This window comes from Chlorella variabilis (genome assembly GCF_000147415.1).
Source record: "Chlorella variabilis unplaced genomic scaffold CHLNCscaffold_14, whole genome shotgun sequence".
Lineage (NCBI taxonomy): Eukaryota > Viridiplantae > Chlorophyta > Trebouxiophyceae > Chlorellales > Chlorellaceae > Chlorella > Chlorella variabilis.
The window spans coordinates 1,214,148-1,232,989 of record NW_005435074.1 but is presented as its reverse complement, the minus strand read 5'-3'; the positions used below and the strand labels follow the sequence as shown (position 1 = coordinate 1,232,989).

Sequence of the window (18,842 nt, the reverse complement as noted above, 5' to 3'; positions counted from 1 at the left end):
CGGCCTCCATCCTTCACTCCTGCCCACCCTCCACTCCTGCCTGCCGGCCCCTGGTGCCCCGCCCTCCCTCCCCGCTCCCCCCCGCAGCCCTGGAGACCACCTTCAACAGCCTGCAGCAGCGGCTGAATGAGGCGGTGCTGGAGCTGGATGCGGCGCGCGTGTCGCGCGGCCAGGCGGAGGCGGAGGCGGAGGTGTCCCGCGGCGAGCTGCAGCAGCGCGCCGCCGAGGCCGAGCGGCGGGCCAAGGCGCTGGGCGAGCAGCGCGACGTGCTGCAGCAGCAGCTGGAGAAGGCGGCGGCGGAGGCGCCGGGCGAGGGTGAGCGCACCTGGGGGGATGAATGGCCTGCCCCCCGCCCGGCCATCAGACCTTGCCTGCCACCTGCTCCTGCCGGCCCTCATCCTGCCTCGCGTGCCCACCATGCTCCCCGGCCCTCACCGCCGCCGACACGCACCGCCCCCTCCCCTGCAGGCGGCGACTTCTCCGAGGCGCTGCGCCTGCTGCGCCAGGAGCGGGAGGCCGCCGAGATCAACCTGCAGCTGGCGGAGCGCGAGGTGGCGCGGCTGCGCCAGGAGGCCGCCGTGGCCAAGCGGGCGGCGGAGGAGGCGCGGGCGCAGCTGGGCGCAGAGGTGGAGCGCGCGCGCAGCGCGGTGCGTGCGGAGCAGGACCAGGCGGCGCTGATGCAGAAGCTGGAGCAGTTCAACCTGCTGCGCGAGAGCAACGCCACGCTCAGGTGCGTGGGTGTGTGGGTGGGTGTTTTGAGGCAGCAATCATGTCCGGACGGCGCCTGGTGAGGCGCGGTGATGCGAGGAGGCATCCGCCTAGGAGCTGCCCCCTGATCGCGCATGCCCTGTGCCCGCCGGCGGCGCCGCCCCGTGCAGGGCGGACAGCGAGCGCGCTCAGCGGCAGGTGCGGGAGCTGCAGGGGCGCGTGCGCTCCACCGAGGCGCGCCTGGCGCCGCTGCAGAGCAAGATCCGGGAGCTGGAGGCGGCCGGCGGCAGCGCGGCCGCCGAGCTGGCGTCTGCGCGCGACCAGGCCGACCGCTGGCAGAAGCGTGCGCAGCAGCTGATGCAGAAGTACGAGTCTGTGGATCAGCAGGAGCACCAGCGGGTGCTGGCGGAGCTCAGGGAGGCGCAGGACAAGGCGCGGGCGGCAGAGGCGGCGGCGGCCGCCGCCGCCGCCGAGGCGGGCGCGCTGCAGCAGGTGGTGGCGGGCGAGCGCGAGGCGCTGGCGGGCGTGCGGCGGCGGCTGGAGGAGGCGGAGAAGGAGAATGCTGCGGCGGCGGGGCGCGCCGAGGAGCTCAGCAAGGCTAAGGTTGGTGGGGCTTGGTTTGGATGCACGTGCGTGCGTGCCCCGACCTGGACAGGAGCGGCCCCCTGCACGGCTGGCAGACAGCACAGCCAGACAGGCTGGGCTATGCCGAGCCCGCCTTCCCGACCCCCCGCCTGAGCGCCTGCCCGCTTGTGCGCCCCCGCTGCCGCGCAGGCGGAGGCCGAGCAGGCCAGGCGCATGCACAAGAGCCTGATTGACGCCATCCGGCGCAACTTCAACCAGGAGGGCAAGCCCATCAAGGACTGGATCAGGGTGCAGGGGGCCAAGGAGCAGCGGCTCAAGGAGCTGGAGGCCAAGTTCAAGGCGATGGACGGGCAGGTGGAGGTGGGTGGGTGGCGGGGCAGGTGGACAGGGTGGGGGATCGCATGGGGCGGGGTGGGGAAGGGTGCGTGTGGTGACGAGCCATGGCCTGGGTATGGGCCCGACCCGCTGGGATCGGGGAGGCTTCTGGTGCACCAGCGCACGGCCGCAGGCCCCACCCCGCGTGCCGATGGTGTGCGCTGGTGCAGGGGCAGGCGGCCGCCGACGCGTCTGCGCTGGCCAGCCTGAATGTGGAGATTGAGCGGCTCAAGGGCGAGCTGGCGGCCAAGGGCGACGACCTGGAGGCGGAGAGGGCCAGGGCCAAGTCGGCGCAGGCCAAGGCCGTCGATTTTGGTGGGTGGCGGCGCTGGCCTGCACGCCGGCGGCTGGGCATCGCTGGATTCAGCGTGGCAGCTGCGCTGCAAGGCACAGGCCTGTTTTCTGCGGGGAGTTGCAGCAGGCGCCGGCAACATGCGTCTGTTGTTGTTGTTGTTTGTGGTGCAGCCAGGAAGGCACGCATGACCGCCGACGAGGCCAAGGCGGAGGTGGTGGTGGTGAAGCAGCAGCTGGAGGTGGCGCATGCGGAGCGGACTCAGGCGGCCGCGCAGGTGGCGGCGCTGCAGGCCGAGAAGCTGCGGCTGCAGCAGCGCATCGCGGCACTGGAGACGGAGCTGCGGCAGGCTCGGGAGGAGGCGGCGGCCGCCGCGGCGGCGGCTCGCACGCGGGGGCCCGCGGCGCGGGAGCAGGGTGAGCGCAAGGTGGCTGAGATTCAGGCCATGGCGCGCACCGCTCTGCACCAGGAGCTGAAGAAGACGCTGCAGAAGCGCAAGGTGCCTGAGCAGGCGGAGCAGCAGGCGGAGCAGCCGCAGCAGGCACAGGCCCCGGCAGCGCAGGCGCCGCAGCCCGCCAAACGCACGCGCCTGACGCCACCCACGGAGGCGCCGGCAGAGCAGCAGGCTGAGCCACCGGCCGCTGAGGCGGAGGCGGCGGCCGAGGAGCCCACCGCTATGGAGGAGGAGGAGCGGGTAGAGGAGGCAGAGCAGGTGCGGGCAGGGAGCAGCGCCGCTACCACGCCGGCATGTCATGATCTGACCAGGGCCAGTCGCTGCCAGATGTGAGTGACACTGCTGTCACACCACTCTGGCATGATCTGGCGCCGCCTCGGCTTGTGCCTGTCGCAGGACCTTGGCGAGGGCGAGGGCGAGGAGGCGGCTTATGAGGAGGCAGAGGGAGAGGAGGGGCAGTTTGAGGAGGAGGGGGCGGCGGCAGCTGCAGAAGATGCCAAGGCGGAGGAGGAGGCCGCCGCAGCAGCAAGGCAGGAGGAGGCCGCAGCAGCTGCGGCAGCCGAGGAGGAGGCCGTCGCTGCCGCTGCGGCAGCACAGGAGGAGGCGGCCGCAGCTGCAGCAGCACAGCAGGAGGCGGCCGCAGCCGCAGCGGCACAGCAGGAGGCGGCCGCAGCCGCAGCGGCACAGCAGGAGGCGGCCGCAGCCGCAGCGGCACAGCAGGAGGCGGCCGCTGCCGCAGCGGCACAGCAGGAGGCGGCCGCTGCCGCAGCGGCACAGCAGGAGGCGGCCGCTGCCGCAGCAGCACAGGAGGAGGCAGAGGCGGCGGCGGCGGCAGAAGAACTGGAGCAGCACGACGAGGAGGGACACGAGGAGCAGCCGCAGGAGGAGGAGCACGAAGCAGCAGGTGGTGGGGAGGAGCAGCACGACGAGGAGGGTGGCGCTGCGGCTGATGATCACATGCAGGCCACAGAGGAGGCTGACGAGCACGCTGAGGAAGCAGGTGCGCGGGCTGGCCAAGCCTGGCTGCCTGTGGGAAGCATGCAGCCACGCTTGCTCGCTCTTGGATGCAGCCCGCCGCCCCTGGGGTGCCAGCGGGTGGAGAGCCATCTTTGCCATCTTTGCGGGGGTGCGTTCCTGGTGCGCAGGCGAGGAGGTGGAGCAGGGCGGTGGCGAGGAGCATGGGGAGCCCATGGAGGCTGAGGAGGAGGAGCAGCTGGAGGAAGAGGAGGAGGAGGAGGAGGAGCATCCTCAGCCGCTGTCGCAGCCGGGGGCCGAGGAGACTCTGGACGAGGAGCTGGAGGTGGCTGAGGAGGAGCAGCCGCAGCTGTATGAGGAGCAGGTGGAGGCGGTGGAGCCTGCATCTGCGGCGGTGGATGAGCTGGAGCCTGCTGCTGCCGCCGTTGAGCAGCCGGCGGAGGTGGAGGCGGCAGCTGCTGCAGACGAGGCTGCTGCCGCTGAGCATGGCGATGAGGAGGAGGATTACGAGGCGCAGCTGGCGGCCATGGAGGCAGAGGATGCGGCCGCAGAGGCGGCAGCCGAAGCCGAGGAGGAGACGGAGGCGCACGAGGCGGCCGACGCCAAGCAGCAGGGCGAGGATGGTGGCGCGGCGGCAGCCGCAGCAGCAGGCACGCCATCCATTGCGCCTTCGCCGGTGGCAGCAGCGCGGGAGGCTGCCCGCGCCGCTGTCAAGCCGCCGCCCTCCCGGCCGGCGCCCACCCCCACCACCAGCACATCTGTGGCGCCGGCTGCTGGCACCGGCGAGGCAGCAGGGGGCACGTCGGGAGAGGGGCGCAGGCGCAAGCGTGTCCCCATCGTGTTCAACCCCGTCAAGGCAGAGGGGGCGGCCCCAGCAGAGCCAGCACCGCCGCCTGCAAGGCCAGCAGGTGAGGAGCTGGGACGGTGCTTTGCTGCTGGCTGGCCGCTGCTGGCACCATCCGCAGATGGTGAGCCCCCAACCGCCGCACCGAACCGAGCCTCGCCATGTGGACGCTGTGCTGCGCTGCAGGACGCGGTGGCCCAGCAGCGGGCCGCGGGCCGCCAGGTGGCCGACGTGGCGGGGCACCTGGACGCGGCAGGGGCGTACCGCCACCACAGCCCCCGCAGCAGCAGCAGTGATAGGCACTCCTTCCATCTTTCTTGCCACAGTGGTTGGCACACAGTGGTGTGGTTGCATGTGTTGTTGTATTGAACCTGAATTGTCGTGATGGAACAGTGTACCGCTCAACCTCACTCTGTTGGCTCTCAATACCAGTAGAAACAGAAAAAGTGAAGCGGACTGGTGTATGGCATCGGCCTCCAGTTGGCCACGCGCCAGGTGCTGCGCTGCCGCCTGAGCAGGTGGCTGGCAGGGGCCGCTCACGAGTCGTGGCTCTTGATGCTCTTCTCCTTCCTCTGCACCGCCCCCTCCACCTCCCTCACATACTCATCCGTCAGCTTCTGCACCTCCCTCTCCACCCGCTTGCGCTCGTCCTCGCTGCCCAGCTTCTTGGCAGCATCCATGGCCAGCTTGCGGGCGTGCCGCACAGACACCTTGGCCTGCTCCCCCTCCACCTTGCACACCTTCATCATCGCCTCCAGAGACTCGATGGTGGGCCTACGGGGGCGGGCAGATGGCGGGCAGGGGCAGCAAGGGGTGGGCGGGGCAGGGCCGGCAGGAACCAGGCAGCTGGGCGGGGGGAGCATGCGGCACCCTCGCCCACCTGGGGATTGGCACCAGCACCTCCTGCCCCTCCGCCCGCGGGCTCAGCCGCAGCGGGGACTCGGACACTGCCTTGACAACGCTAGGTACCGCCTACACCGACACGAAGGCACAGCAGAGCTCACAGTTTAAAGAGAGCCAGGCAGAGAGGCTGGAGCATTGAGCAAAGGGAAGAAGGGGGAGCGCAGAAGGCATGCATGCGAGCAAGCCACGCCATCCCTCCATACCGCCTGGCCTGGCCCCAACACCAAGCACTCACATCCACATCAAACACGGTGATGACGAGCAGCTGGGGGTCCCGTACCGACACAGACCCGCACGCCTTGAGCGGCAGACGGTCGCCATACACATCCACCTGCAGCAGGAGGCAGGTAGGCCATGGGCGACAGCGCTGGCCCAAGCGATCACAGGCCCAGCAGCGTGGCTGCCGCGCCTGCGCCCACTGTGACGTTGTCCCACCCTCCACCCCTGCCCCAGCCCACCTTCAGGTGGTCCAGCATGCCGGGCGTGGCCCGCCCCGTCCGAATGTTAGACAGCTCGCCTTGCAGGTGGGCCAGGGCTCGCTCCATCAAGCTGCATCCAACAGCGGTTCATTGGGCGGCAGCGCTGCAAGGCTGAGGCGCGGCTGCGGGAAGATCAATGTATACAGGATCCGTACTGGGATCTGTGGGCCAACGACCAAGCTCTGCCACAGCTCACCTCTTGGTCTCTGTCATGTCAAATGCGGGTGCGCTGGCATCTGCCACTGCGCCGCCTGCCGCCCCCCTTTTTCCCTCTGCGCGACACATGGGATGGGCTAGAAAACTACATTGCGAGCGTCTGGATTGCTAGCAGCAGCAGTAGGCAGACCACTCACTGTGGGCTTTGGAGTAGGGAGCTGCTTGCTGTGCCTGCCACGGCGCCCAGGGGGCCGCCTCTGCAGGCAGCCGCCCCGCCGCTTGCAAGCTGCAGCACGATGCCGCGCTTGAGATGGTGGCACTCTCAGCCTCTGTGACGCTCGAGGCCCTGCACGCTGGCCAGCACACGACGTGAGCTCGCAGCCCAGCTTGTGCAGGGTCGCCGCTGCCACATGTTGTCCGGGAGCTCACCATGAGACGCTGCACAGCCTCTGCACGTTCAATCGGCGTAGCTGCCGCAGCATTGCGGCAGGCAGGCAACGCACGACACCCTGCTAAGCTGGTTCACAACCGAGCGCCTGCTGATGAATGCAGGTGATGATAACAAACAGCGTCAGATCAAAGAACGCCGCGGCGAACATGCTGGCGGCGCTTCACAGCGGCGGCGCCACATCAGCGGGCGGAAACGCTGGCCCTCACTGCCGCGGCCACCGCTCCCTGATCCACGCCTTGTACTTGGCACACGCGGCCGCCAGCCCGCCGTCCGCATCTGTGTCTGCCACCAGCTCGTCGCCGTGCACCAGGCGGATGCGCATCTCCAGGTCGGCCTCCTGGCCGGGCGGGATGGCGGGCCCCGCAGCCACCGCCGCCCGATACTCCTTCTCCTCCTCCTCCAGCTTCTGCTTCAGCGGGGTCTGCAGCGCAAGGAGGTGAGGCAAGGGGTGAGGTGGTGGTGCGGACAGAGCAGTGCAGGAGATGCGCAGCAGGGGGGTAGCACGCAGACATGCCTGACACATGTCAGAGTTTCCATGCTGTGGGGGCTGGCGCGCGCCCCCATGCAACCCCCACCCTGCCTACCTGCAGCTCCTTCACCCACGCGGCGCTGGTCAGGGGCGCCCCCGTCAGCTTGTTCACCAGGTCCAGGAATGCCTCCCCGTTGCCTGGCGCCCAGTACACCTCAGCCATGTCGCGCCCCACCCCAGGCTCATCCACGATGCGGCCGTACTTGGCCATGAAGTGCGCCCGCGTCTGGTGCACCGCCATCTCCGCAAGCACATAGCCGTGGTAGTAGGCCGACGACTCATCGCTCAGGATGTGCGGGACGCTGCAGCGGCAGCCGACGCAGGCATCAACGAGGGAGTCGGCGGCAGTGGGAGGGCGAGACAGGCACGGCCCAGGCGTTCTCAGCCATCACAAGATGCAGGCAGCTGCCCCTGGAGCTGGGTGCTGCAGCAACGGATGGGGGTGCACGCAGCAGCCAGCGCGCTGGCGGGCGCGCGGCAAATGCCCACCTCATGAGCGGGCGCGGCGCCGGCCCGCCCTCGATCTTCTCCTGCACGCAGCAGGCAGCAGCCGCGGGCACACGTTGTGTAACCGGCTGCAGATGCTCCATGCCCACGTGGCCTCCTTGCCCCGCCATCCTCCCCAGGGTGCCCAGTACCACGGCCGGCCCCGCTGCCTCACCTCGATCTCATCTGCCAGCGCCAGGATGCGCCCCGCGGTCACCTCCTCCTCAGGCAGATCATACAGCGCACGCTCAAAGTAGGGCACGGACAGCATCGAGCGCACCATGAACACCTGCTCGGTTTTGAGGGGGAGGGAGAGGCACCCATGCACGCCGTGAATCCACAGATGAATCCCAAGGGCATGCTGACGTGGCACGCGAGACGGGCAGCGCTGCCTCTGCTCCCCCAGGCCCCACCTCATACGGCTGCGTGGAGCGGATCTTCTCCAGAATGATGTCAAGCGGCACCACCTCGCCCGCGCTGCAGCAGCCACCCAGCCACAGCAAGGGCATCAGCATTCAGTCGGGGGTCCAGCATGCAGCCGCAGAAGCTCCGGCAGAGCAGGCTGGCAGCTTGGAGGGAGTTTTCGCCAAGGCAGCGCCGCGTGGCTGCCAGTGGCTGCTGCAGCTCACGCGTTGCGGGCGTAGCGCCCCATCCAGGCTGCGTCGCCCGCCAGCGAGTCCAGGGTCATCGACTGGGTCTCGGCGTAGGCCACAGAGGTGGGAGCGCGCTCCTGGCTGCACCAGGACGCGCCAGGTGGCATGGGGGCAGCGGTGGAACCTCCGCTCAGGGCCCTGGTCACCTGGACCGACTGGTGGCGGCTGTGGCGGCCAGGCGGCTCCCGCTGGTCTGCTTACCTGAAGAAGGGGCTGCGCTGCAGCACATTGGCAAAATGAGCCGCGTGGCCACCTGCAAGACATCGACACAACAGAAATGGTTCTGCTGAATTCAGGTCCAGAGCAAAGCATGCTCAAGTACGCGTTCCCCTAGTCGGGCAGTCGCCATGGCCTCGCCCTAGAGGCCACACCGCTCACCCTCGTGCAGCAGCGTGACCAAAGCCGTCTTGCCGCTGCCCACAGCTGAGGGGGTGGCCAGGGACGTGAAGTTGGTCTTGGATGGCACCCAGCTGCCGTCGCTGCGAATGTAGGCGGGCTGGGGCCAGTGGCAGAAGCCGTTGGAGTATTTTGCGTCGCGATCACACAAATCAAGGTTCATCTCGGCTCCTCGGTAGCGGATGCCCAGAGCAGCAAACGTGCGGGCCCACACATCCACGGCATCTTCAAAGGGCAGATAAGGGTCCAGCTTCTGCGGCAGCAGGCAGCGAGCAGCATGAGCTCATGTTCCAAGCAGGCTGCGGAAGGGTGCAGAGGAGACGGAGCAATCAGAGGCAGCAAGCAATCAGAGGCCTCGCATTGCCACCGCCCTGTGCTGACCTTCTCCACGTCTCCTGCCAGGCTGTAGCCAATGTTCCATGGCTTCAGCGCATCCGAGCCCTTCTGCTCCGCCAGCGTCTTGCGCGCTGCACATGCAGGCCGGCGACGCAGGCAGGGCCAGCCGAATCTGGTGACAAGCGGCGACAGGCAGGTGGCAGACGGGCCGCGGTGCCACGGCACGCCGCGGGGTGCGGCTCCCCGGCGGTGCAGCGCCCCAGGCTGAGGCCCACCTGCTTCCATGATGGGCCGCGTCTGCTGCTCCAGGCCGTCCAGCATCCCATCAAACAGCACCTCCAGCGAGAAGCCCTCTGCCTGCTGCAGCTTCATGTCGTAAAAGTTTCGGTAGCCGGCCGCCTTGGCCAGCCTGTTTCGCACCTTGACAATCTCGGCGAAGTGCTCTGCGGCGATGGGCGGGGAGGGCGAGGGGGGTGTAATGGGTAGGCGGCACGGCCTTTCTTGTGTCACAACCACCACGTCACGGAGCCCACCTGCCACAAAGGGCCCGATGGAGCGCAGCCCCTCGTACGCCGCCTTGCGCAGCGCCTCGTCGTCGTTGGTGCGCATCGTGTTGCGCAGCTGCACCGAGGAGCCCTTGTGGAACGTGCCCTGCCGGCGGGGGAGCAGCAGGTGAAGGCTGAGCATGGTGGCGTGCGACGGACCAGCCACGACGGGCCAGCCGCCGCCTGTGACAGCTCAGCCTCGTCCCCCACCCACCGGTGCGCCGCCCCACGCGGCCCGACCCCTGCCTACACACACCTGCGGGTCGGTGTACCCCAGGTCCATGGTGTTGCGGCGCTGCTGCAGCTCCGCCTCCAGCTGGTTGATCTGCGCCTTGTACTCCTCCACCCTGGGGTCCTCGGTGATGTATGTCTGCACACCCCCGGCCAAGCAACCAACGCAGCCGCCTCAAGTCACCCCACAGGCGGCCGCCTTGCGTCAATCTATGCACCTCTGGCAGCAGCACAACGACCCCGCAGCCGCCTGTGTCGTCACTCGAGCCCAATCACTGCCTCCCCCACCCGCTGCCCACCTTGAACCCACCTTGAAGGTCTTCTCCATGATCTCCAGCACGTGGCGCTGGTCAGGGGTCAGCCCCTCTGCCGCCAGCTGCTTGCGCACCGCCGCCAGGCGCTCAGGGTCCGCCAGAAAGGTGTCGTACGCGGTCTTGGTGCGGCTCAGCTCATCCGCCGACGCCCCCGCCAGCTTCATCTGCGGCACCACATGTGTGCACCACGCAGCAGCTTGACGCACTTTCTAGAGGGAGCATCCAGCTCGAGTATGAGGAGCATGCAGCTTAAGTGGTGCACGTCAGCTGCCCACCTTTGTGCTCCAGAAGTTGTTTTCATAGTCCAGGTGCACCTGCGGCAGACAGTCAGCCACAGGTGGGGAAATCGGGCAAGCATGGCAAGGACGTTCAGGCATCACCGGCCTCGCATGAAAGGCATCCTCACCTTCTCATAATCCTTGTTGAAGGCGTCAATAAACTCGTTGACAGCAGCAGAGCCCTGTCATGATAATAAACGGATGTTCGGGTCGAGCGGTGAAGAAGAGCGGGCGCCACCGCCACCGCCACCACAAGCCCACTGGCCCGCAATGCGGGATGTTCCCGGCAATCCCCATAGCTCCACAGGCTGTGCAGCAGGGTGGCTCGCACCTGGAGAGCGGGCATAGTAGGGGGAGCCATGGTGGTCGTGGCGATCGCGGAGACTGGGCGCCTGGACGAAATCCTGGCGAGTGGCCTGCTGCTAAAGCCAGAGGTCAGACCCCCAAACCTCTGTGCAGCGCAGCGCATCCAGAGGGCCTCCTGGCGCACCAGCAATCCAATCAGAACCGCGATCAAAGCCACCCCTATCTGCCAGCGTGAGATCATGTGTGAAGGCGGGCCCTGATCCGAAGTCTAGAGAGCACCGGTCCGCCGTGGCGCCCGGTTGGCAGATTTCTGGGAGGAGAGAGAGCTCACAGCCCACGCTATATCGGTGGATTGGTCGCAGTCGCTCGACAACATGGCAGGAAGCCGGGCAAGCCCGATCCTTGCCGTGATCGGAGGGGCCGCCTTGGCCGGCTATGCCGCCTACCGAGCATTGTCTACAGAGAGAGGCGCAATCGTGGTGCCGCTGCAGCGAATTGGCCGCCGCTGCCGCTCCACCAGAACCGTCACCGGCGCCGCGCAAGGTGAGGCGGCGGCTGGTGCTGCACGGGAAACGAGCATAGACACTGTGTACTTGATCCAACCTGTTGGAGCCGTTTGCCTCCGCTCTGGCCGCTGCTGTTCGCAGGCGCGCCACAGAGCTGTGTCACCGTGCCCCCGGGCGCCTACCCGGCTGTGCGGCGGGACGAGAGCGTGGTGGAGGACTTGCACGGCCAGCTTATCGCAGACCCATACCGCTGGCTGGAGGACCCAGACTCGCCTGAGACGCAGGCATTCGTCGAGGCGCAGAACAAGCTCACCGCAGGCGTGCTGGAGCAGTGCGAGGCGCGTGGCGCCTTCAAGGACCTGTTCACCGGTGTGTGGGGTGGGCAGGGGGCATGTGGGGGAGTGAGAGTGGGGAGCGCAGGTGGAGCAAGAGAGCTTAGGGATGGGATCAGGTGGGCTGACGCCTCGCTCCAACCTCCCCATATCGCCAGACCTGTTCAACTACGAGAAGTACGGGACGCCCTACAGGAGAGGGGAGCGCTACTACTACTCCCACAACTCGGGCCTGCAGAACCAGTATGTGGTGAGCTGTGGTGCCGCGGGCACCCTCCGTGCCGCTCCAGGGCGGGGACCATGCATTCCAGTCCCAGTGATCTCTTCCAATGCTCCTGCTTCCGGCTGCCGCTTGACCTCCAGATCTACACACAGTCCAGCGTGGATGGCGAGCCACGCGTGCTTCTGGACCCCAACACGCTCTCGGATGACGGCACCGTGGCGCTTGGCGGCCAGGCATTCAGTGAGGATGGCTCGCTCTACGCGTACATGCTCAGCTCCGGCGGCAGCGACTGGAAGACCATCCATGTAAAGCGTGTTGACCAGGAGACGGGCGAGTCGCAAGGTGGGTTGAAATACAGCCTTGAATGAATGTTCATTTTTGATTGTTGGTTTCAATGCCAGTACATGTGCTGCATGCCTCCATGCACCCACCTGCCACCGTTGCGCTGCAGACCTGGAGAATGAGAAGCTGGACCACGTCAAGTTCTCAGGTGGGCAGGCTGATGCTGCCTGCTGGCTACAGGGCAGGGCTTCTGCGGGGCGGCGGCACTCCAGGCATGCAGTCAACCATGACGACGCGCCTCTCCGCCCAGCCACGGCTGCATGTTCCGGGCACTGCTCTGCCACCTGGGCCTCTCCTGCTGCCCCGCACAGTGCAGGCATCACCTGGACGCACGATCACAAGGGCTTCTTTTATGCGCGGTTTGAGGAGCCCAAGACCGCCAACAAGGGCACAGAGACTGACATCAACCTGGGCCAGCAGGCAAGCAGAAGCAGGGTTTGATTGCCCGCCGAGTACTTGGATTTGTTCAACTGTTTTCCTGCTTTCCAGTCGTCAGAGGTACCGCCGTCCAACCTCCTTCATGCTGTGTGTGCAGCTCATGTACCACGTGTTGGGGACGCCCCAGTCTGAGGATGTGACCATTCTGGCCGACCCGGAGCACCCGTGAGTGATGCAGCGGTGGAGGATCGCAGGTATCTGCATCACCAGAGGTGATACAGCAACAGTTGTGGTTGTCCTTTGCTGCAGAACCTGGATGTTCGGCACTGAGATCACGCACGATGGCAGGTGTGTGCGTGACGAGGCAGGGGGAGGCCAGCGGGCACGTGTTGTGATCTGCTTCGATCGATGCCAGGGCAGTAGCCGCAGGACACTGAGGAGGCTCCTGTGCGTGTTTCGACCCTGGCCCCTGCACTGCCAGGTACCTGCTGCTCACGGTCAGCAACGGCTGCGAGCCCGTCAACAAGCTTTGGTGAGAGGCGGCAGTGCGTGCAGGGGGCACGGCTGGCTGCCTCGGGCTGCACTCTCACCCCTGAGCGGTGGTCTGCTGCTGCGCTACATGCCTGCCTTGAACCCTTGTCGAGCAGGTATGTGGATCTGGAGTCGATGCCGCGGTCGGCGAGCGGGGCCCTGGACTTCCGCCCCCACGACTTCCATGCCGGCAAGGAGCCGCTGCCTGTGGTGAAGCTCATCGACGACTTCAAGGTTCGGGCCCTGGGCCGGTGGGTCGGGACCTCTCGGGGGACCACACAGGAGGGACCACACGACCAGGTTGCAGCTGTGCCAGACGCAATCGATTTACGCCGATGCCCTCGCCATGCCCGCTTCCCTGGCTGCAGGCGCAGTGGGACTATCTAGGGAGCGACGGCACCTCCATCACGCTGCACACCAACTTCGATGCGCCTCGGTATCGGGTGGTGCGCGGCGACATGGCGGCTGCCGGCAGCTTTGCGGCCTCCTGCTCCGACCTGCTGCCGCAGCACGACAAGGACCTGCTGCAGTGGTGTAGCCTGGTCAAGGGTGGCACGCTGGTGGCCTGCTTCCTGCGGGATGTGGTGTCGGTGCTGCAGCTGCACCGCTGGGCCAGCGGCGCGCTGATCAAGCCCCTGGCCATGCCCGGCATTGGCAGCGTGTCCGGCTTCAGCGGCAACCACAAGCACACGGGTGGGTGGACGGCAGGGGGGGTGGCGCAGCCTCATCTGCGCTTTTGAATGCGCAAAATTTCTTGTTGACTGCCATCCTCACCCGGCCTTGCCCTGCGCTCCCCGCCGCAGAGTGCTTCTTCTCCTTCACATCGTTCACCGAGCCGGTGAGCACAAGCCAACACAGCAGTGCGCTCTGGCCACTTTGGTGTGGTATTGGTTGCGCCTGGCATGTGCCTCCCCATGTCTGGCGAACAGCATCCGTGCACCCGTTGCTCCCGCAGGGTGCCATCTATCGCGTGGACCTGGCGGATGGGGCAGAGGCGGCAGAGGCCTCGCTGTTCCGCCGCATCGCAACCAAGGGCTTCTCTCCCGACCAATTTGAAACCAAGCAGGTGGGGCCTGCCTGGAGCATGGGCTGGCACACCATGCAACGTATACATGCCAACGCTCAGTGGTGCATCCCTGTTGCTGGCTGGCTGTGGTTAGGTTGAGCTGGGGATGTGGGGCGCCCCGCCCTGCCTTGCAGGTGTTCGTGACCAGCAAGGACGGCACGCAGGTGCCCATGTTTGTGGTGCACAAGAAGGGGATCGAGCTGGACGGCACCAACCCCACCCTGCTGTAAGATGGGCGCAGCTGGCACCAACCCCAGCCCTTGCGTGGCCGGCCAGCAGCTCATCCCATCGCCTCGCTGCTCTTGTCGGCCACTGACGTCCGCTTGCTGGGCCCCCATGCCTGCAGATATGGTTACGGAGGCTTCAACATCAGTCTGGAGCCCGGCTTCTCCGTCTCCCGCCTGTGCTGGATGCTGGCCTTCAACGGCGTGTATGCAGGTGGGTGCGGAGCGGCTGCTGGGCCGCATCAGCCTGTGTCCCTTCCGCTGTCCACCCCGGGTCTCAAGGCCTCCAGCGCCCGCTCTACCACCGCCCATGCCCTGCAGTGGCCAATCTGCGGGGCGGCGGAGAGTACGGGATCGAGTGGAGGGCGGCAGGCTCCTGCAGGAACAAGCAGAATGTGTTTGACGACTTCCAAGCCTGCGCCGAGTACCTGCACACTTCGGGCTACTCCACGCCGCACACCCTGGCCATCCAGGGCGGCAGCAATGGCGGCCTGCTTGTGGCGGCGTGCGCCAACCAGCGCCCAGACCTGTTCCAGGTCGTGTTGGCACAAGTGGGCGTGATGGATATGCTTCGCTTCCACAAGTGAGCGGGGCGGCTGGTCGGGGCGGAGGCTGCAACTGCCGCCGGGTTTGTGGCGCCGTGCCAGCAGCCGTGCGTCCTCCCTGCGCCTTCTGCAACCCCTTTGCCCACCTCGTGGCTCGCGCCTTCCTGCCGTAGGTTCACTATCGGCCATGCTTGGGTCACGGACTACGGGTCACCCGACAACAAGGATGACTTCAGCTACATGCTGCAGTATTCGCCGCTGCACAACGTGGCGCCCCCTCTTGGCGGTACCAGGCAGTACCCAGCCTTCATGATCACGACTGGCGGTGCGCCTGGGAGCGCGGGCTGCTTGCTGCTGCCTGCAAGCTGCCGGCTGGGCAGGGGGGCACGTGTTGTGCTGGTGTGATCTGCACCTGGTTGCGCGGCAGGCATGGATCCCTTACTTTGATGGATGTTCGTCTCTGACTATTCACCTGCCGCCCCTCCCTGCTTCTGCCGCCTGCCCTCAATAGATCACGACGATAGAGTAGTGCCGCTTCATAGCCATAAGCTGACTGCGACTCTGCAGCACGTTCTGGCAGGCGAGCAGGCACTGCCGGCATGACCTGATGATCGCTTGGTTTCATTGTTTGGCACGCACCGTGCAACCAACCTGTGCCTCCCACCTGCTGATGGCCCCCCTCTTTGCCACCTGCTGCAGGATCCCCCGACTCGCCGCAGCGCAACCCACTGCTGACCCGCATTGAGGTCAAGGCGGGCCACGGTGCTGGCAAGCCGACAAGCAAGATCATCGAGGAGACGTCAGGTGCGCATGCGCTGGCTGGGGTAGGATGGCGGGCAGGGGCCAGCCCAGCTGCTGTGCTTGGCACGCCTCCATCCTATGACCATCTGCTGCTGAGTGTGATGCACCTGCAGACATGATGGCATTCGCCGCCGCCGCCATGGGAGCACGTCTAGTGAAACAAAAACCCTGAGCCCCAGGCATGGTAGACAGGGCTAGCGCGTATTCACACCAGGAGCTTGCAAACTCATGCTTGCGCCGTGCTACACGATCTACATGGCATACGCTAGTGTTAGAATTGATTCTCACGCAACACGCTAACGGTTCATGGACAAAGGCACAGGTGCTGGCAGCTGTAGGGATGCCTGAAAGACAGCCCACACCGGCACAGGGCACAGGACGGGGACACGCTAATCAAAATGGAGAGTGGCAACTCAAGGGGTTGGCAAAATTGATGGGCACCACGCTATAACTCTCTGTGCAAGGGCTATCAAAGCATCAAACTCTAGACAAGTAGGAATGGGAAGAGGCAATTGCACATCTTCGATCGCATGCATCTAGCAAGTGCTCATCGGGCACTCGTGTGTGGGAGGGATGTGTACACACCGCCAGGCGGCTCAGCCCCAGAAGGGGGCCCTGCGGCGCTGCGCTCACAGGCGGCTGCGCACAGCCGGGCTGAGCAGCGGCTCCAGCACCTCCTTCCAGGCGGGCCCCTCGTGGGTGGCATTCAGCGGGCTGATGCGCGCGCTGTCCAGCAGCGCCTGCGCAGCACGGCACCCACAGCACACAGCGACGCACGTTGCGAGCGAGCGGCGCGGCTGGGCTGGCGCCCCACAGCGCGGCGCACCCTCGCCACAGCCCCTGCCGCCACCCTCTGCAGCCACCCAGCCTGCCGGCTCCCCACCTGGTACACGTTGCCGTCCTTGCGCCCCAGCGCCGAGTTGAGCTGGTAGTCGGGGTAGGCGAAGGAATCGGCGAGTGAGATGGCGTTGGGGCGCAGGGAGCGCACCAGGGCGCGCTGCTGCTCGCGCAGCATGCCCGCCTGGCGGCCTGCGGGGAGGTGGGATGGAGGGGCAGACAGCTGGTGCCATTCAGGGGCCTGCCACGGACCCACCACTGCCTGGTCCGCGCCTGGGCCCAGGCCACCTGCACCCCAGCGCAGCCCGCCCTCCACCGCCCCGACCTGCTCCCCTGCTGGCTCACCGGAGCAGTAGCCTCCCTCCAGCAGGTCGGAGGAGGCCTCCAGCAGCAGCACCACGCCGTGCAGCTGCATCAGCTCGCGCAGCACGCCCGAGGCGGCGGCGCCCAGCGCGCGCTGGCTGGCCGCCGCCTCCACGCAGTCCACAAAGTTCTGGTGCAGGTACAGCGCCACGTGCGCCTGCAGGCAGCCAGCGGGACACGAGCGTGGGGGGTGAGGGCGGGTGTGACGGCGCCGGGCCTGGCGAGCAGGAGGGGATGCGAGGCAGGAAGACGCACAGGAGAAGCGCAGCCCCCCCGGCACCACCACCAGCAGGGGCTCCACACACAGGCGTACACAGCGCTGCCGCAGCCACAGCCACACCAGCACCCATCCCACCCACCCGCGCCGCGCGGATCAGGTCCACGGTCGAGTTGTTCCAGGGCTCGCCGTCAAACGCCACGCGGCCGCCGCCCGCGCGCGCCAGCACCTGCGTGGCCTGCGCCGCCAGCTGCGCCGCCACCCGCGTCAGCGCCGCCAGCTGGTGCGCGGGGCTGCGCCAGTCGTCGGCGGTCGACACGCCGCACTTGGCGTCCGCCTGCAGCAGGCAGGCAGGCAGGCAGGCAGGGGATGGCAGGGCAGGGCGGGGGCATCAGAGGCAGGAGCGGGAGCGCAGCAAGCTGCCCGCAGCCACGAGTGATGCACGTGGCGTGTGCTTTGGCACACAGCCCCAACCCGGCCCGCACCTGCTGCGCGGCGGAGGACAGGTACTTGGCGCTGCCGGTGATGGGCTTGCCGGCCTGCGCCGCCAGCACATTTTTGACCAGGTAGCGAGCAGCCTGCAGGTACATCACTGCAGTGCGGAAGGGGCAGGGCGGGTGGGAGCGCCGCCAGGTAGCACAGGAGCTGCTGAGCAAGAGTCAGGGGGCGAGGTGCCGCCGGGGGCGAGGGCACTTTGCGGCAGCCATGCCGTGGTGCCGTCCCCGACCCGCCCACCCCCCCACGCACCGCTGTTGTCGCCCTCCCAGGTGCAGCTGCAGCCAAGCGGCGCACACAAGGGCGAGGCCGTGTCAGCGCGCGGCGGGCACCCCCCGCCCAGGCACCGGGCGGCTGGCTGGAGCGGAGAGGCACCCTCCAACGCATGCACAGCCGGGGACACCCCCCCCACCCCCCAGGGAGGGCCGCCACCCGCCTCACTTCTGCACGTAGGAGTTGAACAGCGTGGGCAGGCCCGAGGCCAGCATGTAGCCGTGGCCGCCGCACTGCCTGCGGCACGCCTCGATGCCCGCGGCGGTAATGTCAGTGCACAGCGCCTTGAGCCCGCTGGACAGCGCGTGCAGCTCGGGCAGCACGCCAAAGTCACCGCGCGAGCGTGCGGCGTCAAAGCTGTTGTACATGTCCATCATGGAGCGGCCCTGCGGGGGGGGGGGGCGTGGGTTGAGGGGCAGGGTGCGTGTGGGTGGTGGGGGAGGGTGCGTGGGGTCGGAGGGCAGGGTGCGTGGGGTGTGGGTGTGTGGGTGTGTAGAAGAGGGGGACAAGTTGGGGAGGGGCAGGCAGGGGCCGGGTGGGAGGGCACGCGCGGCAATGAGGCAGGGGCGCCAAAACGGCAGGCCCAGCCCAGGCGGCCTCACCATGAACACCAGGCTGTAGGCGCGCGCCAGCAGCGGCAGCAGCGTCTGCTGCACGTTGTCGTAGTCCAGCACCTGCAGGAGGGGCGGGCAGGCGGGCGGGGTGGGGGCAGGGGGGGGCCTAGGAGCTGGCAAGGGTGAAGCGGCGTCCTGGCCGCCCGGCCTGTGGCCCTCACACACCCGCCCACAGCCAGCCCTGCACCCAGCACCACGACCGGCCAGCAGGCTGGGAGCAACAGCGGCGGCAGCTGCCGCGCCTGCAGCTCAGGCTCTCCCAGCTTAGAGGCCGTCTGGCGGCGCACGGCGGTGTAGCGCGTGGCAATGGTCACGGCGCGGCCTGCGCGGCGGCGGCGGGCGGTCGGGAGACGGCGCGGCGTCGGGCCGCCACGCCGCAAGCGGAGGGCGCTTCATGCGGCACCACGGCTGGCCCAGCGGGAGCCCCAGCATGCTGCCGGCTCCCCATCATGAGCACAAAACAAAAGCCAAGGCAGACTGCCACGCCACCCAGAGCACCAGCACCAGCGCAGGGCAGGCGCGGGCGCAGGCGCAGGCGCAGGTGCGCCTGGCAGGCGGGGCGGCCTCACTGAGGAAGTCTCCCGAGTCGCGCACGATGGTGGCCCGCACATACACCATGGTGGCGTAGCTGGCCTTCTGGTTGTCGGGCGGCGGCGGCACGTACCGCCCCTCCTCGGTGACCTGAGAGAAGCGCATGAGCATGGCGTCCCGCGGGATGCGCACGTGGTCAAAGGCCAGGTAGCCGTTGTCCACGCTGTTAAAGCTGCGCAGGCGGCGCGCGGGGGGGGGGGGGGAACGC

The 18,842-nt window shown here is 67.5% G+C and overlaps 5 protein-coding genes across 5 annotated transcripts in view; 2 read left to right on the top strand and 3 right to left on the bottom strand.

Moving 5' to 3' along the window:
* CHLNCDRAFT_53284 (hypothetical protein) overlaps positions 1–4,529 on the top strand; it is a gene marked incomplete at both ends in the record, with an annotated part of 10,650 nt that extends 6,121 nt beyond the window's left edge. The window contains 10 exons of the mRNA XM_005846480.1: positions 88–315; positions 469–730; positions 879–1,311; positions 1,483–1,653; positions 1,839–1,983; positions 2,134–2,672; positions 2,811–3,414; positions 3,560–4,297; positions 4,355–4,357; positions 4,420–4,529. Coding sequence (XP_005846542.1) covers positions 88–315; positions 469–730; positions 879–1,311; positions 1,483–1,653; positions 1,839–1,983; positions 2,134–2,672; positions 2,811–3,414; positions 3,560–4,297; positions 4,355–4,357; positions 4,420–4,529 — 3,233 coding nt within the window. The remainder of the gene's footprint in view (positions 1–87; positions 316–468; positions 731–878; positions 1,312–1,482; positions 1,654–1,838; positions 1,984–2,133; positions 2,673–2,810; positions 3,415–3,559; positions 4,298–4,354; positions 4,358–4,419) is intronic.
* Positions 4,530–4,769: 240 nt separating this feature from the next.
* CHLNCDRAFT_135841 (hypothetical protein) lies at positions 4,770–5,828 on the bottom strand (the record flags this gene model as incomplete). The annotated part of the gene is made up of 5 exons (XM_005846313.1): positions 4,770–5,007; positions 5,114–5,205; positions 5,372–5,467; positions 5,595–5,685; positions 5,812–5,828. The coding sequence occupies 5 exons, from the start codon at positions 5,826–5,828 to the stop codon at positions 4,770–4,772; spliced, it is 534 nt and encodes a 177-aa protein (XP_005846375.1).
* A 596-nt stretch (positions 5,829–6,424) lies between these two features.
* On the bottom strand, positions 6,425–10,287 carry CHLNCDRAFT_135840 (hypothetical protein; the record flags this gene model as incomplete). The annotated part of the gene is made up of 16 exons (XM_005846312.1): positions 6,425–6,643; positions 6,807–7,053; positions 7,241–7,281; positions 7,413–7,526; positions 7,651–7,714; positions 7,867–7,971; positions 8,092–8,143; positions 8,269–8,539; positions 8,668–8,753; positions 8,898–9,065; positions 9,156–9,273; positions 9,424–9,537; positions 9,709–9,876; positions 9,988–10,026; positions 10,119–10,172; positions 10,252–10,287. 16 exons carry the CDS (start codon positions 10,285–10,287, stop codon positions 6,425–6,427), a joined length of 1,896 nt encoding a protein of 631 aa, XP_005846374.1.
* A 330-nt stretch (positions 10,288–10,617) lies between these two features.
* On the top strand, positions 10,618–15,534 carry CHLNCDRAFT_31842 (hypothetical protein). The gene is made up of 20 exons (XM_005846479.1): positions 10,618–10,839; positions 10,944–11,171; positions 11,293–11,384; positions 11,498–11,699; positions 11,809–11,847; positions 12,016–12,119; positions 12,235–12,302; positions 12,387–12,425; positions 12,559–12,609; positions 12,725–12,842; positions 12,977–13,301; positions 13,412–13,446; positions 13,564–13,674; positions 13,809–13,900; positions 14,021–14,112; positions 14,220–14,481; positions 14,617–14,768; positions 14,955–15,023; positions 15,143–15,247; positions 15,358–15,534. Exons 1-20 carry the CDS (start codon positions 10,671–10,673, stop codon positions 15,414–15,416), a joined length of 2,412 nt encoding a protein of 803 aa, XP_005846541.1. The 5' UTR covers positions 10,618–10,670; the 3' UTR covers positions 15,417–15,534.
* A 339-nt stretch (positions 15,535–15,873) lies between these two features.
* The window catches only part of CHLNCDRAFT_36152 (hypothetical protein), a gene marked incomplete at its 3' end in the record, with an annotated part of 4,996 nt that continues 2,027 nt past the window's right edge, over positions 15,874–18,842 (bottom strand). Inside the window, exons 9-18 of the mRNA XM_005846311.1 lie at positions 18,613–18,806; positions 18,244–18,365; positions 18,032–18,103; positions 17,598–17,815; positions 17,409–17,434; positions 17,147–17,253; positions 16,804–16,998; positions 16,427–16,601; positions 16,128–16,273; positions 15,874–15,984 (exon numbers count right to left, since the gene is read on the bottom strand). Of these exons, the coding sequence (XP_005846373.1) occupies positions 15,874–15,984; positions 16,128–16,273; positions 16,427–16,601; positions 16,804–16,998; positions 17,147–17,253; positions 17,409–17,434; positions 17,598–17,815; positions 18,032–18,103; positions 18,244–18,365; positions 18,613–18,806 (1,366 nt within the window). The remainder of the gene's footprint in view (positions 15,985–16,127; positions 16,274–16,426; positions 16,602–16,803; positions 16,999–17,146; positions 17,254–17,408; positions 17,435–17,597; positions 17,816–18,031; positions 18,104–18,243; positions 18,366–18,612; positions 18,807–18,842) is intronic.

What these genes read in the sequence shown, in the direction of transcription:
- CHLNCDRAFT_31842 (XM_005846479.1), top strand. Translation starts at nt 10,671, where the DNA reads ATGGCAGGAAGCCGGGCAAGCCCGATCCTTGCCGTGATCGGAGGGGCC. An exon ending in CTTCATGATCACGACTGGCG is followed by an intron (nt 14,769 to 14,954) that starts GTGCGCCTGGGA and finishes TGCCCTCAATAG; the next exon opens with ATCACGACGATAGAGTAGTG. An exon ending in TCTGCAGCACGTTCTGGCAG is followed by an intron (nt 15,024 to 15,142) that starts GCGAGCAGGCAC and finishes CACCTGCTGCAG; the next exon opens with GATCCCCCGACTCGCCGCAG.